Here is a 15,573-nt window from a genome sequence, read left to right as displayed (position 1 = left end):
ATATTTTTGTAGAATAATTGGTAATGGTATTCTCTCCCATTGATTTTAGAATAAGAGATAGTATTTATAAGAGAAAAAAGGATTTAGAGTGGATTTCTATTATTATTATTATTTTTAATAGAGTTTAATTTAGACTCGTGTTAGGGTATAAATTCTTTGGTTTAAAATATCAAAATTTTTTATTAATTAGTATGAATTGATATGCTCCGGTATAAGTTGGTATTTGATCAAAATAAGTTGAAACACATTGAATTGATTAAAACACACCAAAATTTTGATTGGAATGAAACATAGACTAGATGTTAGTTTAGGATTGAAATCGTACATACCAACTAATACGGTATAGACTACCACAATAACAATTACCCTCTCAGTTCTTCTCGAGGTTATAATTTTGAGGTGATGAGTTGTCGTTTTTTAAGTAAAGTTGAAGTGTATAACAATGACCACTTGTCATTTCGGTTAACCGTTGTGGGATTAATGACCTCTCTGTGGTTATTTTGAGACACAAAACAATGTCTTTAAAGGGTATGATTGTTGGTTGTTGACGTGATGTTGCTTCTTTAACTAACAATTACTTTTGTTGGGGACACATTTTTCTTCAATTTGTTGTCATTTCAAAGTTTATATTCATTCACTATAAATAGAAGCCTTAAGCTATTTGAAAAGGGTTTCTATTATGCAATCTTTGAGCAATGTCTGTTAATCCTCCAAGTTTTTTGCTATTTTGTATTGAGGTATGGATACCTTTTGTTTAAACATCCATTAACGACCCCAGATGTTTATAATAATAATTTTTGAGTTAAAATATTATGGGTAAATGTTTAAATTACACAGTGTTTAGCTAAAATCTCTTTGGCACCAAACATAATAGTCTTATACCGGGTTCATATAGCCGGACCGGGTATAGGGGTGTTGCACTAATTCTATCTAGAGGTGTGCTTGATAGAGTAGAAAAGTGAAATGATGAAATGAGAGAAAATAAAAACAGAAAGAAAATAAATTTTGAGTGTACTTGATACGGAAGAAAAGTGAGAGAAAAGAAAATATGATAGTGATCATTTTCTTGCCTAATGCATGAAAACAAATCATTCCAAATTGGAATGATAAGAAGAGAGAAAATAAGGGAGGGATGTATGTTAATTCAAAATTATACATTTTCTTTCCTCTCATTTTTCAATTCTACCAAGTAATTAATAGAAAGAAAATTATTTTTTCTTTAAATTTTTCCACCTTTCCTACCAAACACACCATGAAAAGGAAATTTATATTTTTTTATCATTCTATTTTTCTACTGTTTCGATTTTATATCTTTCCAATTTTCTTTTTACTCTACCAAGCTAAGCCTAAATGCTAACCTCATGTTTAGGCCCCAACGTGATAACAATTGTCATGTTCAAGGATTGACTTAGACAAAAATAAAATTTAGACCCTAATATGAGAGTAGTTGCTAGGTTTAAGTCTCAAAAAGTGATTTAACCCATAGATAAAAGTAAAAACTTTTAAATGCAACAACTTTTTACAACAAATAACGATATAAAATAGGAGTGAGTAAAACTCAATTCAATTAGAAAAGATGAATTGTTTTTATTGAAGTCGAAAACTACATGAAATATGGCATGGGATAGAAAAGTAGTGTTGTTGTAATGAAGAAGATAAAACAAAAGTAGAGAAAGAGATGAGATGAAAAATGGCTAAGTAGATGGATGAAATATGGTGGGCATAACACGAAGAGGAACTTTCTTATTAACAGTAAGCCCATAGTTTTCAATCAAATCCAAAGTCTCCGTAGTTTCACCATCACCCAACTTCCAATCAAACCTAAACAAAAGATTTGCAACTAAATATTCAAGCGATGCAATCGCAAATGGCATCCCAGGACAATCCCTTCTCCCGCATCCGAACGGGATGAACTGAAAATCTTGACCCTTAAAATGAACCCTGGAGTTCTCAAATCTTTCCGGGATGAACTCTTCGGGGTTTTCCCACCATGTCGGGTCCCTTTGAATCGCCCACACATTGATGAAAACTGTAGTGTCGGGTGGAATGTCGTAATTTCCTAGTTTAACGGCTTCTGATGTTCCTCAACGGACCAAGAAAACAACTGGGGGATGAAGCCTTAATGTTTCTTTGATCACACATTTCAAGTATTTCGTTTCATTTAGGTCGTTTAAATCGATTTTCTGTTTGTTTTTCGCCACTTTTCGTACATCTTGTTCAACTTTTTTCAACACGTCTGATTTTTTCAACAATTCAGACATTGCCCATTCTGCTGTTGTGGATGTTGTTTCAGTTCCTCCAGCAAACATGTCCTGAAAAACCAAAATTTTTCAAAATAAAAATAAAACTATTCATATTTTCTTTTAAAAATATATAAATTATTTGTTGTTTAATTCTTAATCCTTATGCATCTTATTTTTTTATAATATTTAAGATTTAATTATGAATTTTATCCTTTTATTTTACGAAAATTAAAAAATTAATCTCTCTACTTTATTTGAGTAACATTGTTAAACCTTACAATAAAAATATTGACCTAAAAATCAACACTTCATCAATTTATATACACAAAATTAACAAAATCCAGTAGAATTATCTATATGCAAAGGCGGACCGTTATGGTGGCCTAGAGGGCATGGCTTCTCACGTAAATTTTGAAAAAGTTTGATTTCTCTCTTAAAACTTTTAGAAATTTTTAATTAATTCCCCTCAAATTTTTAAAAATTCTTATTACAATTTTTTTTAATTTTAATTAAATTCTCTTAAAATTTTTGAAAATTCTCATTATCTCATAAAAAATTTAATTAGACCCGAATTTTTTTTTAAAAATTTTCTCATTAAACTCTTAAAATTTTTGAAAATTTTTAGAAAATTTTAATTAATTCCCCTCAAATATTTTTGTTTAAACAGTCTAGAAATGGATATAAACAAAGGGAAAACATAAAGAAATGAGAAGAAGAGAGTTAAAGAAAAAAAAAACCAGTATGATTGCTTTGATGTTGCCTTGAGTGAGATCCAAGCCATCTTTTTGAAGTTGCAAAATGATAGAAATGAAGTCTTTCTTTTCATCAATGGCTTCCTTTTCCTTATGTTCATCAATTACCTGATCAAAAAAACAAATCCAATTCCCAAAAAGTTGATTTCAATCGCGAAATAAACCCAGTTACATAATCCAACCATTTCAAAGACGGCCAAAAATCACCAAAACACAAGGTGGTGAAAAGAACCATAACCCTCCTCGTTAACTCTCCAAAATGAAATCCGCCATTATCGTCTTCAGCTTTTCGACTAATAACACATCGAGAAACAATGTTACTCGAGACGCCATTAACATCTTGGTTAAATCAACAACATCACCATTAACAGCAGCCTCATGGATTTTCCTTATTATAGCATCAACTTCTTCTTCTCTTACGAACTGAAACGTTTGAACACTTCGAGCACTTAGTAGCTCAAGAGCACAAAGTTTCCTAACTTGTCTCCAATAATCTCCATAAGGTGAAAACCCCAAATCTTTGCACCCATAAAACAAGATATTTGCAGCAGTGGTGTTTGGTTTGTTCATGAAAACAGTATCGTAGTTTTTCACCATTTCTTTCAAGGAGTCAGCTGATGATACAACTAGGGTTGGATTTTGACCTAATTTAAGAAACATTAAGGACCCATATTTTAGTGAAAGGTCTCGAAGGGATCGGTGGGGGAGTTTCACAAGTTTATGAAGGTGGCCAATGATTGGTAACTTTGGGGGAGAAGGAGGCAAATTCTGTAATTTGTGTTTTGATAGTTTAAGCCGAAGTAAAAAGGAGAAAATAAAGAGGATGAAAGAGAGAAACAAGGGGTTGTAGAGTTTATTTTCATTGATGAGCTCCATTAATGGTCTCCAACTTTTTGCAGATCAAATTATGAACTAAATAAGAAAAACTCCTGTCAACCATTTTTATTTATTTTCTTCTTTTTGCAATATAAAATTCCATCAATTTAGCATGACTCGGATATTTTTAGATTTTTTTGTTGTTTCAGAGTGGAGTCAGGTTAAGTTATCTCAAACTCAAGAGGTTTTCTGTTGTCTTGCAGTCATTGGATTTTGATAAAATCTAGAGTAGAATCGGGTTGAATCTTAAAATGAGTAGTCAAAGTTCTCTAAACATAGTTTTTTTATCCACAAGACTCAGAATTCAATTCTTGATGTTTTTTATTATCATTTAATTTTGTCTAAATTTAAAGTAGAGTCTAGTTGAATCTCAAAATGAAAGTCAAAATTATATAAATATATATATTTTTTTAATCCACAAGACTTAAACGATTTTCTCTTATCTTGTAGTCACACTAAATTAGAACAGAATCAAATTAAAACTGAGTATTTAAATAATATTCATTTCTCAATCATCTTATTCCTTATGTTTAGCATCTTGTGTATGATCATCTTTTTATCAAAGATTCCCATAAGAAAGGTCGCTTCTTTATATATTATATGTTTGTTTGAGAATGTAGTTTGGAATTTTGTAGGTTTTGATGTAGTTAAGTTCAATGTTTAAACAAAACAAATTCATAGAAATATTTAAATTCATCATGTATTGCATTTCTCAGTTTATGGAATTAAAATACCAATTTAATCAAACATGTTTTTATTCAATAATCAATTTCTTGGGTAATATTAATTTAATTTTCATATGTTCAAAAAATATTCAAAACCTCATCAGATTTAATATTAAAAAGATATATCAATTGAACCCCATGTGATGGCCTAATAGTTAAGGATGATTATTGTCTCAGGTGCGGCCTGGATTTGAGTCACGCTAGTCGCTTTGGTTGTTCGGGTTTTGTCCTATTTATTTAATAAATAATTATATTTTCCTTTTAACTATGATAAATATTTTAGATTAATTTTATTTCACTTTTATATATTAACTTTAAAATAATTCATTTTACTTGAAATAAAATATAATTCAATTTTATAGTACTCCAATGTAATTCTAAGGTGGTTAAATTTTCATTGTTTAGTAATTAAAAATGGAGGAAAATAAATCAAATAAAATAGATAAATAATAAATGTATAATTGTCTCTCTCTCTTTTTTTTTACTTGGATTTTACTAGTAAATAGATTTTAAGAGATGTTAGATTATTTTTTTCAATTATGAAAAGGTAAGTTGATATTTTTTAAATTATTAGTTGCTAATGTTACATGTAATGCATGTGATTTTACGAGTTTACTTTTTATTTAGTTTTTATAATGTATTTTTAATTATTGTTACCTATCATTTATAACGATATTTTCTCTTAATTTTTAAAAAATATACAAATTTAGACTATATAAGAAAATAAACTACAATACTAATTTGAAAAAAAAAGGTAAAATAACATGCAACAATTATAATAATATTTCATGATAAATATAAAATATATTTACACAAAATTAATAAACACATTTAATAATAGTGAATACAAATAATTGTTGAAATTTGATTCGCTTTTCAAAACAAACCTATAATATTTTTTATCTGCACCAAACAAATAATGAATAAAAAAATAGTTTTAAGTGTGATTGCTTCACATAGTATAAACAACTTACATAAAAATGCAAAAAAAAAAAATCATAATATTATATTACTTCATCGTCAATTAAAATAACATTCAATTTCTCTCTGGTGCCATTGTTATACGAATAAGATTCGATATTACCTCTATTTTTTTATTGGTAATTTTTCTTAGTTGCTACTTGATTAAAGACACCTAATTACTTAATGTTATTTATAAAATTAAACTTAAATTTTAATTGATATATAACATTAATATTAATTGAGTGACAATTAAGATGGTTAAAGTTCTATTCAAGTAATAACTCTATTTTAAAATTAGCACAAGTTTTTAACTAATAATTTTAAATTAAATTATAGTTATTTTTAAACTTAATTTAGTAATATGATGAAAAATAAATAATATTTTTATCGGTTCAAAAGTTTCTCCAAATTTATATTTTTATATGTATTATAGAATATAGATAGACAAGAGAAGCAAGTGACATGGCAAGAGCTTGAGAGGTGCTAATTCTCTAAAGGGGACAAGGGCCTTGGTTAAATGGGAAAAATGTTTTATAGTTGCTCCTCAAATTAAAAAAAAAAAAATCAGTTTAGTGTTTTTCACACCTTTGGTTAAATGATATATATATATATATATAATTTTAACTCTTTTAAAAATTGATAATTTAATTTAAACATTTTTAATGTAAGATTTTTAGCGTTGAACTCTCAAATTTTATAATTTATCTCAATTCGCCTAAACAAATTTTTTAGCATCGCTCTTGTAAATCACCTACCAAACTTTTGTTTACGTAAATAGTTAAAGGAGTTTTTGTCGTAGGTTAAAGTATATCAAAGTTCTTTGTACTCTTTGCAAATATAGAATTTAGTCTATGTACTTTTATTTTCAAGAATTTAGTCTCTTATTTTTCAAATTTCAAAAATCAAGTCTAATTGTTAACATTATTATTATTATTATTATTGTCATTTTTGTGTGTGTGTGTGTGTGATATTTTGAAATAAAAAAAATTTACTTAGTAGCAATATAAATAAAAAAATGAAGTTGTAATGAACTTGAATTTAACAAAATAATTTTAACAGTGTTAATAGTTGGACCTGAATTTTGAAATCTGAAAAATAATGGATTAAATTCCTAAAAATAAAAATATATAAGCTAAATTTCAAATTTATGAAAAGTATAGATACTTATAACATATTTTAACCTTTGTTTTATCGAAACATATTAAAAGAAAAAAATCAAAAGCATTATGATTTAAATTGTAAGTTTTGGGCCAATAATGCCTTAGCATAATTGGCAAAGGCAAAGATTCTAGGTCTTGAATACTCAAGCTTAGGGCTCACCATTAATAATTATATGCATAAATTTTGAGTCTTATTATGTGCAGTTGATGTGTAAATTTTATTTAAGTTCATTAAGATTTTTCTCTTGTCATGAGAGTCATCTCGTCTTTGGACTGAGTTCCATCTCAATTAGGTGTTTTTCATTGAGTCAAATTTTTTCTCTTTTCAGTTTGTAAGTGTTCTTCATTCAGTCCATTTTGTTTCATAATAATAAATTCAGCCCCTAACGTTTATATCTTTCGGCAATTTGACTTTTTTTTAATTAAATTTGGCTCTCAACCTTTTAAAAATGTCAAAACTGACCATTAATCTTTCAAAAAAAGATTTGAATTGTTGGTTTTTTAATGGAAATACTAACTAAATCGGTAAAATTTTAAACATAGCAGCACATATGGCAATCCATATGTACTTTATACTCTTTTTTTTAAAAATTTTTATGAACTTTATTATTTTTTTTTATTTTTAAATTATTTATTGACGTTACATATATGACAAGTAATGTACGTGTAGATGTAACATGGGTTGCCATACTTATATCATTAAAAAAGTAATATTTTAGTCAACATTTCGTTAACCAAAAAGTGCCTGAACTCTTTTAAAAAGTTAATGATGAAATTTAACCAAAAAAAAATCAAATTAACAAAAATAAAACGTTAAGAGCTAAATTTAATATTATACAAAAATTTTAATTTGTTTTTTAACCTTTATTTATTTTTTATTGGCTTCCATTATTAGTAAAAGGAAGGAATCATGATTTCTCACCATTATTGCTTTGGTCAATTTGGGGGGACTATAATAATTATGATTCAAAAAGAAAGGGTGATTTTTGCCTTTCATTCTATAAAATTTTGAAGTTCTTTTTATCCAATTTGTTAATCATGGCATTGGTGTTTGAAATATTTTCTATGCCCACGCTTAACTTCAATGTCAAATAATAAAATAAATATAATTTTTTTTAATCAAGCAATGGATTTCAATAAAATATATAATAAATCCATGTTTTAGATTTTATTAGCTTCTGTGAAATCAAGCTTATTTTTGGGTTGCAAAAATATCACAAACAAAATTAAGAAACTTCCATTACTCATTTTTGTATAATTTTTTATAATGTTTTATATTTTTAAAGTTTCTAAAGTTGTATATAATTTAAAAAATTACGTTGAGAAGGATGTTCAAATTTAAACGGTTTTGGATGTCTTTTTATCTAAAATAATAATTTTTTCAACTTGTATTTTTGTTGGTTTATTATTGTCTCATTAGTAGCCGCTGCTGCCATCATGATAGCTAATTCAATACTTGTTAACAACCAATTAAGCAAGAGATCAACTCATTCAAAAAACTTAATTGATAAATTTTGTTCTCAAATGGGCTTAAAATTTTTTTTATATACTTCGAGGGCTTGATGTACCATTAAAGCTAGGATAGGTTAATATAGGTTTTAGGTCTTGGTATCTTTCGCACATTTGGAATTTAATCCCTCTACTTTTATTTCAAAAAATTTAGTCTCTCTATTTTTTTTTATTTAAAAATACAAGTCTAATTGTTGACATTATTAAAATTTTTCTATTAAATTTAGATTCAATTCAATGTCATTTTTTATTGCATAGTTACTGAGCAAACATTTCTCTTATTTCAAAATATCACACCAACAAATTTAATAAAAATATTTTAACATTGTTCTAAACAATAAAATAACTAAATTTCAAAAGATAAAAGTAAAATGATTAAATTCTAAATGTAATAGGAGCATATTTTCAACCTATAAAAAGTAGATTATATTTATTACTTATGCTAAATTTAATGCATAACAATTTTTTTTCTAAAAACTAATATGTATATAATAATTGTATTATTCATAATTAATGTTTTTAACATTTATTTTAATTTACAATTAAATAAAGATATACTATTAAATATTTTTATTTTAAATATACTAGTTACTATAAATGAATTTTTCGAGCCCAAATTATAATTACCTCAAAATTTTGAAGCTCCTTGAAGTTTCGGAAGTGTTTTTGACATCTTTAGGCCTCGTTTGAGTCAACTCTACAAACAGTTGACTTTTGAGTGCTTTTTAGAAAATTCAGCTGCTTTTTTTAAAATTTTGCATCTTGAAGATAACCATATAAAATGTATTTAAATTTTAAATTTTAGATTAATTGATATTATAATTGTATTATCTTTAATTTCCAACAACTTATTTCAAGTGTGAATTGCCCCAGAGATGCATTGAACCAACAAGGACAAGGACAGAGGATAATTTATAAAAGAGTATATTCAATCCAACTAATGATACAATTTTCATGTAACTGAATGTTTGATGCAATTTATAAAAATGAAGCATATCGCATGCTCATCGCCTAAACTTGTTGTCCCCGCTAAAAAACGGATGCCTTAGAGCTTCACGAGCAGTGAGCCTATCAATAGGGTCATACCTAAGCAACCCCTGCAATAGATGGATTAGATCCCCAGCTGAATGATCCACATGCTGCATTATCAAGTTCTGCAATCATTGCACAAGCCTATTAGACCAACATAACCCACCACCAATCGTGACGCTCGCCCGAAACAAAACCATACCTGAAGACGAGGTAGCTTAAGAACAGCTCTCATACTCTCCCTTGATGCAGCACCATCTGGCCAATCCAGTCTACCCCTTCTAACATACTTCTCCGCACGTCGACTGCAACCCACAAACTACATGTTAATTAACTTCAATAAGACAAAGGGGGAAAATGAAAAACTAAAGAACCACGCACTCTACTCTCTTCAACATGTGCTGATGTAGTGGGCCCAACACCCGCTCCATCATGGCAAGGTGCTCCAGATTCTCATGTGTTTGAAACAATGCCTCACCCTGACCGAATATCAATTGTTGTATAAGTGCTGTGCTCATAAATCATTTTGCGATCTTACAAAACCACAATAAAATGAATCGGTTTTCCTGAAATACCGTGCATAATTCAACTAAGATGCAACCAACACTCCATATGTCACAAGGGTAACTCCATCCCATTCCTATAAAATCCGATATAAAAAATTTATTGATCATGTGACCATTTTCTAAAACCATTGATACTAGAACCGTAATAACCTGAAAATGCCTACCAAGAATAACCTCTGGAGCACGATAATGTCGTGTTGACACAATGTAAGTCTGATCTTGACGCTCATAAGTAGTGCTACCAAAATCTATTACCTTAATGGCACTAGATTTTGGCAACCTTTTAAAGTAAGAACTACCTTTAGGAAATCTTGATGTACCCTGACAGCATAAAAATAATATAAATAATTAGCCCAAGAAATGACAGACAGAGGTAATACATCACAGATAGGGAATTTACACAAGTAAAGGAAAATACCTTGTAATCAGGAACTTTAACACACTCTGGAGAGACAAGAAGAATATTTTCTGGTTTCAAGTCCGTATGTATCAGACGCAGATCATGCATGACTGCAAATATTAACAAGAGCAAACTATAAGAAACCAGTGACAGAATAAGCACAACAATTGGTACCATTCTAGTAAACATCAACGCAAATGCTTTCCAAGGAAAAGACTTCAGACACCTCTAATAGCTAACAGAAGGCATTCATAGAACCTAATGCTTTCATTTTATATTAAGGTTTAACAGTCGAGATAATGATAACTTAAAAATGGCAACATAAGAAGGATAGGCAGAGATACTAGCTTAGTAATTATTACACACATGCTACACATTCCAATAGTTGTCTGCCAATGTCGCGGACAAGATCAATGGGAAATGAGCGATAATTGTTATTCCGTAGAAAATCGTATAAGCTTGGTCCAAGCTTCTCAAACACCTGTTGAAACCATTTAAATTCATTCACAAGTTTTAACCCCCAAATTATTGGTCAGTGGGGAAAGCAATCCATCACAAATCAATCATATACTTACAATACAGATATGGTTACGATAGTCAAACCAGTTCCGTATTTGCACACAACTGCAAGGAATGAACGCATTTAACCATTGCAAAAAGAACTTCAAAAAGTCTGTTATAAAGTTGGTAGCTCTAGTGAAATATAATTTTAATGCAGTGGATAACTCACCGATTGCCACCTTTATCATGTTTCCCAAGCTGTTGCAGCATCTCAATTTCTATCATGGCTGCTTCATGATATTTCTTAATTCCACGAACAATTTTGATAGCAACCATCTCCTTCCTCTCTCTATCCCAGCATTCTAAAACCTGACCAAAAGTACCTGTAAAAGGATGGAAGTCAGGAAAGAGATGCCTACTAAGATGAAATGGCATATAGATATTGATGCAAACCATAGGTAAACAAAAGACGCAATATGTTCACTAAGGCATACCTTCACCCATTTTACTCTGTATCTTATCTGCAACCATAAAGAAAGGAAAATTAGAAACAAAAGTATTAAATAACTAACAAAAATGTGTTGAAAACTCCTTAAAACAATAAAGAAAATGATAATTATCACTAAACCATAACACTAAACCATTGAGAGTTAACCTACAATCAAATCCAGAAATACAATTATCCTATTCACCAAATACCAATTCAAGCATTTTGCTTTATGGTTTTCAAGGCAATTTATCAATGAATATAAGCTTGTGATGGTAAAAGTGAAATTACAGCGAGAGGTTAAATTATCTCCAAGCTCAAACATGTAATGTCCATCTTTGTCATCTTCTCGCCACGGGGGAGAACCGTTTCGAGCAACTCCACCATTAAGAACTACAGAAGAACTAGTAGTAATAGTACTAGCACAATCTGAGGGTGCTTTTGCAGTAGAAGCAACGCTTGTCACATTCCAAATCTCTTGTGAATAAAACATTCCTACCTGAGCCTACACACAGCCATCCATTCATTGTACCACTAAAAGATAAAAAAAAATTCAACACTTCTTTATCATTCCCAATCACCTTAAAATCCCTTATTATTACCTATCAAAAAGTCCATAAGCAAAAACGAAAGAGAAACAGTATATAATATCTAAAAGATGCTTAAAAAGTAATTATTTATCCCAAAAATTATCATAATAAAGACTCGTGCAACACAAAATATAACATATTGAAGAATTTGTTTCTATTTTTCCGATGCTCTTGAAATCTTACAAATTGAGGGATAAATCCCTAAGACACGAATTTCTTCTTAAAAAAAGGATAAATTGATGGTTAAACTGAATGATAAACATACAAATTAACAAAGGATAAAAGAACAAATCAAATAATAGCAGATCTAAGGAAAATCCGCAAAAAAAAAGCATGTTAACCTTTACAGGACAGATTCGTAAATTGGAAAGCTCTACACATAGGGTAAATATTCACCAGATCTAGGAAAAGAAAACCAAAGAACAAAGGCGATACCTGCGGCGGCAACTGAGTTACGTCCCATCCCAATCGCGGCCGCTTTCTAGGTCGCCGATCCATATGCGTATGAGGAAACTCCGTCACGCTCTCCATCTCCATGATCGTAAAGACTAGATCTAGAAAGAAATTCTTTCTTTTTCCCGTGAAAATGAAAAAAAAAAATTGAAAATAAATATTTTTCCCCCTTTCTTCTTGATAAGGTTTCGCTCACCATACCCGAGTTTTTAACCTAACAACTAAAGGGACCGAGGCGGTTGTGATGTTATCTTGCCGTACACGTGTCAAGAGGTTTACCGTTGGATTGACGGAATATACCATTTGAATGTGCGATCCTTCTAAAATTGTTATTAATGATGTCTATTTTAGACATGCTGATGATCTGGGCACACACTCGCTCGAGTACGAAAAATTATTCGCAAAATAAGAAGATTTAAATAAAAATATAATATTTAAAAAACGTTGAATAAAATTTAAATTCAGTTCCATCGAATTTTGAATAAGATGTTTTTAGTTTGTACTTTACGAAATATATTATGTTATAAAAATATTATATTCATTATATATTTACTAATTATTATATATTTATATTTATATTAAATTATTAATCTAATAATAATTAAATTTATTATTCAAAACTTAAAAAAAAGTTTAACCAATTAAAATAACTTAACTTAAAATATAAAACTAGAATCATCCTTTGCCCTTAAAGTATACAATTATTTTGAGTTGGATTTTTAAAATAAGGATGAGAATCCAAAATGATTTCCTATAGAATACAAATTAATTTTTTTTAGTTATCTAACTATTAAAATTTAAGCTTAATTGAAAAAAGCAGCTTTTAAACTATATCATTTTTTTAGTTAGCTAACTAATTTTTTTTTTGGTCAAATCATATACTTAAAATTAAAAGTTCATCGCCATTATGAGCCCTTATCATTATTTCCATTAAAGAAAATCCTTCAACCAATTAAGAGTTGACACATAACATTTTTAATAATAATAAAAGTTTTTAATATAATATTAAAATAAATTATTAATTGCTATTTTATTTTCCTCTTTCCTCCATCTTCATCTTCACTTCGATGTCGCAATTCATGATCAATGCTTTACCATTAATATTTCTTCCTTGCATAAACTTAAGAGTCTAAAGCATAACCCAAATGGGAGGTTTGTGGAGAAATAGGTAATCTAGTTTTGCAAAGGAATTCGTTTGGTCATAGAGTATGTTGTTACAAGACATAACATATAGTATAAACGATAAATATGACCTATAAACTCATGCATAAATATTATGTTTGCAAACTAATAGTAGCCATAACACTAGAAGAATTAAAAAATAAACTAAAGATGCATTACATTGATTAATTCGTTGAAAATTGCATCCAAATCATGTCATCATTAGACTAACCTAACGATGAATTTCGATCGACTAAGAGTTCATTGCCAATGGCCCTAAGTGACTCACTGCATAAGCGATGCACAAAAGGTCAAGTTTTAAATTACCTATCCTCCTTTTCATCATTTTGGGATCCAATTTTATAAATACCATCATTGTGCTTTATCATGATAATGCCCTGATAATATGAACAGAGTAGACAAAATAAAAACCACGAAAGTATGGACAAAAGCCATGATAATATGAATTGTTATTAATATCGGTTAAGTATTTTTATTATTTGCTTTAAATAATATTATTAGTATTTGTATGATTGATTTATTTTAAATATTGATAAGTAACTAGTAATCGTATTTAAATTTATGAGTAACTATTTTTATGTTTAAATAATATTAGTTATGTTTGTATGTTTATAGTATGATATAGGTAAATTTTAAAAGTATAAAAGAATATTTTAATATTCATTTGATTTTTACCATATGACAAATGTTAACATTAAATTTTTGCTTAAACTATGTAAACTTTGGCTAAATTTTGATATATATTTAAAAATAATTTTATAAATTAAAGCTATTTAAAAAATCATGTTGCTTAAAAATGTTTCACATTATAGGAAGAGATGTGGGTGAGTAGTGCCTCAATGTACTAAATAGAGGTAAGTTTATGGAAAATATAAACTCTACCCTCATGGTGTTAATATAAAAAAGTTTGCGTCCAAATAACTTGAAAGATTTTAGACCTATTAGTTTATGCTTGGTTCTAGACAAAATTATATCAAAAGTAGTGGCTAATAGATTTTGTTGAGTCCTTAATAATTGTATTGACGAGGCATAGAGTGTGTTTATCCTGGGTAGAATGATCACAGACAATACTCTACTGGCATATGATATCCTATATACTCTAAAGCAGAAAAGATTAGACAAGAATGGATCTTTTACACTCAAGCTAGATATGAACAAGGCATATGATAGGGTTAAACGAGGGTTTTTGGCAGAGATGATGTTAAAGATGGGATTTGAGAAGGCATAGGTGGATTTTATTATGAAGTGCGTCTCTTTAGTTTCTTGCTAAATCTGTATCAATGGAAAAACGAGGGAAAGCTTCAAACCAACAAGAGGTCTTAGCCAAGGGGATTTGCTAAGTCTATATTTGTTTCTAATTTGTGGAGAGGGGTTGTTGACTTTGATGAAGATAGCGAAAAGAATAAAAGAATAAAAGGCGTGAGGGCAAGTAGAAGAGGACCAACGATTACGCATCTACTATTTGCAGATGATTGCATTTTGTTCAGTAAGGCCCCAGATAAAGGGTAAATGGATTGAAAGAAATTTTGCAAGAATACAAAAAACAATCTGGGCAGTACATTAATCTGGAAAAATTAACAATTTTCTTTTGTTCGAACAGGACAATACAGGAAAAAGATCTGGTGTCGCAATCATTAAAAGTAAGATGCATAACAAATGTTGAAAAAATTTAAGGTTGCCAAATGTTGTGGGGAGGCAAAAGCATAGGACTTTCCAAAGCCTGAAGGACAGGATTGTAGAGTTTATAACTAATTGGTGTATTAAAATAAAATGTTGGATGGTGTGATAGTGTTAGTGATATAGGAGTTATGAGTCTAGCTTATGGATGCCTTGATCTGAGATGCTTAGAGTTGTGCAGCTGTATTCCTGTCCTTATATTGTATTTTTATATATATATGTGTGTGTGTGTCATTCAACATATTGCTTTTGGTTTCTGATTCTCTAGCCAAATTTATATCTATTTTGTATCATATAGAATATATATCTTTACCTTGCATGTTTCTTCAGGGAGTAGCCTTCCATGCCTAGCCTTGACGGGGTAGTGGCAATCATAATATAGTGAATATGTAGCACCTTATCCCAATGCTAGTATATAAATTCAATTTTAAAATTATTGATTCTTACTTAAATATGGTTG

At 29.2% G+C, this 15,573-nt stretch overlaps 2 protein-coding genes across 4 annotated transcripts; both read right to left on the bottom strand.

The window, feature by feature from the left end:
* Window positions 1-1,694: 1,694 nt before the first annotated feature.
* On the bottom strand, window positions 1,695-3,592 carry LOC121232324 (cytochrome P450 71A1-like). Its single transcript, XM_041118069.1, has 4 exons — window positions 3,317-3,592; window positions 2,981-3,103; window positions 2,141-2,312; window positions 1,695-2,029 (listed from the first exon to the last, which is right to left on the bottom strand). Exons 1-4 carry the CDS (start codon window positions 3,590-3,592, stop codon window positions 1,695-1,697), a joined length of 906 nt encoding a protein of 301 aa, XP_040974003.1.
* A 5,544-nt stretch (window positions 3,593-9,136) lies between these two features.
* On the bottom strand, window positions 9,137-12,447 carry LOC107926685 (serine/threonine-protein kinase AFC2). Of its 3 annotated transcripts, XM_016857573.2 has the most exons (12): window positions 12,237-12,447; window positions 11,503-11,716; window positions 11,219-11,245; window positions 10,954-11,107; window positions 10,799-10,847; window positions 10,590-10,704; window positions 10,242-10,333; window positions 9,988-10,144; window positions 9,833-9,897; window positions 9,639-9,736; window positions 9,460-9,562; window positions 9,137-9,382 (listed from the first exon to the last, which is right to left on the bottom strand). In XM_016857573.2, exons 1-12 carry the CDS (start codon window positions 12,336-12,338, stop codon window positions 9,233-9,235), a joined length of 1,326 nt encoding a protein of 441 aa, XP_016713062.1. In that variant the 5' UTR covers window positions 12,339-12,447; the 3' UTR covers window positions 9,137-9,232. The 3 variants fall into 3 exon arrangements, with proteins under 3 accessions (XP_016713062.1, XP_016713064.1, XP_040973386.1); XM_016857575.2 differs by lacking the exon at window positions 11,503-11,716; XM_041117452.1 differs by lacking the exons at window positions 10,590-10,704; window positions 10,799-10,847; window positions 11,503-11,716 and having other exon boundaries at window positions 12,237-12,372.
* Window positions 12,448-15,573: the final 3,126 nt, after the last annotated feature.

This window comes from Gossypium hirsutum, chromosome A07 (assembly GCF_007990345.1).
Source record: "Gossypium hirsutum isolate 1008001.06 chromosome A07, Gossypium_hirsutum_v2.1, whole genome shotgun sequence".
Taxonomy (NCBI): domain Eukaryota; kingdom Viridiplantae; phylum Streptophyta; class Magnoliopsida; order Malvales; family Malvaceae; genus Gossypium; species Gossypium hirsutum.
Note: the sequence above shows the minus strand (reverse complement) of the source record. Positions and strands in the feature narration are given on the sequence as shown.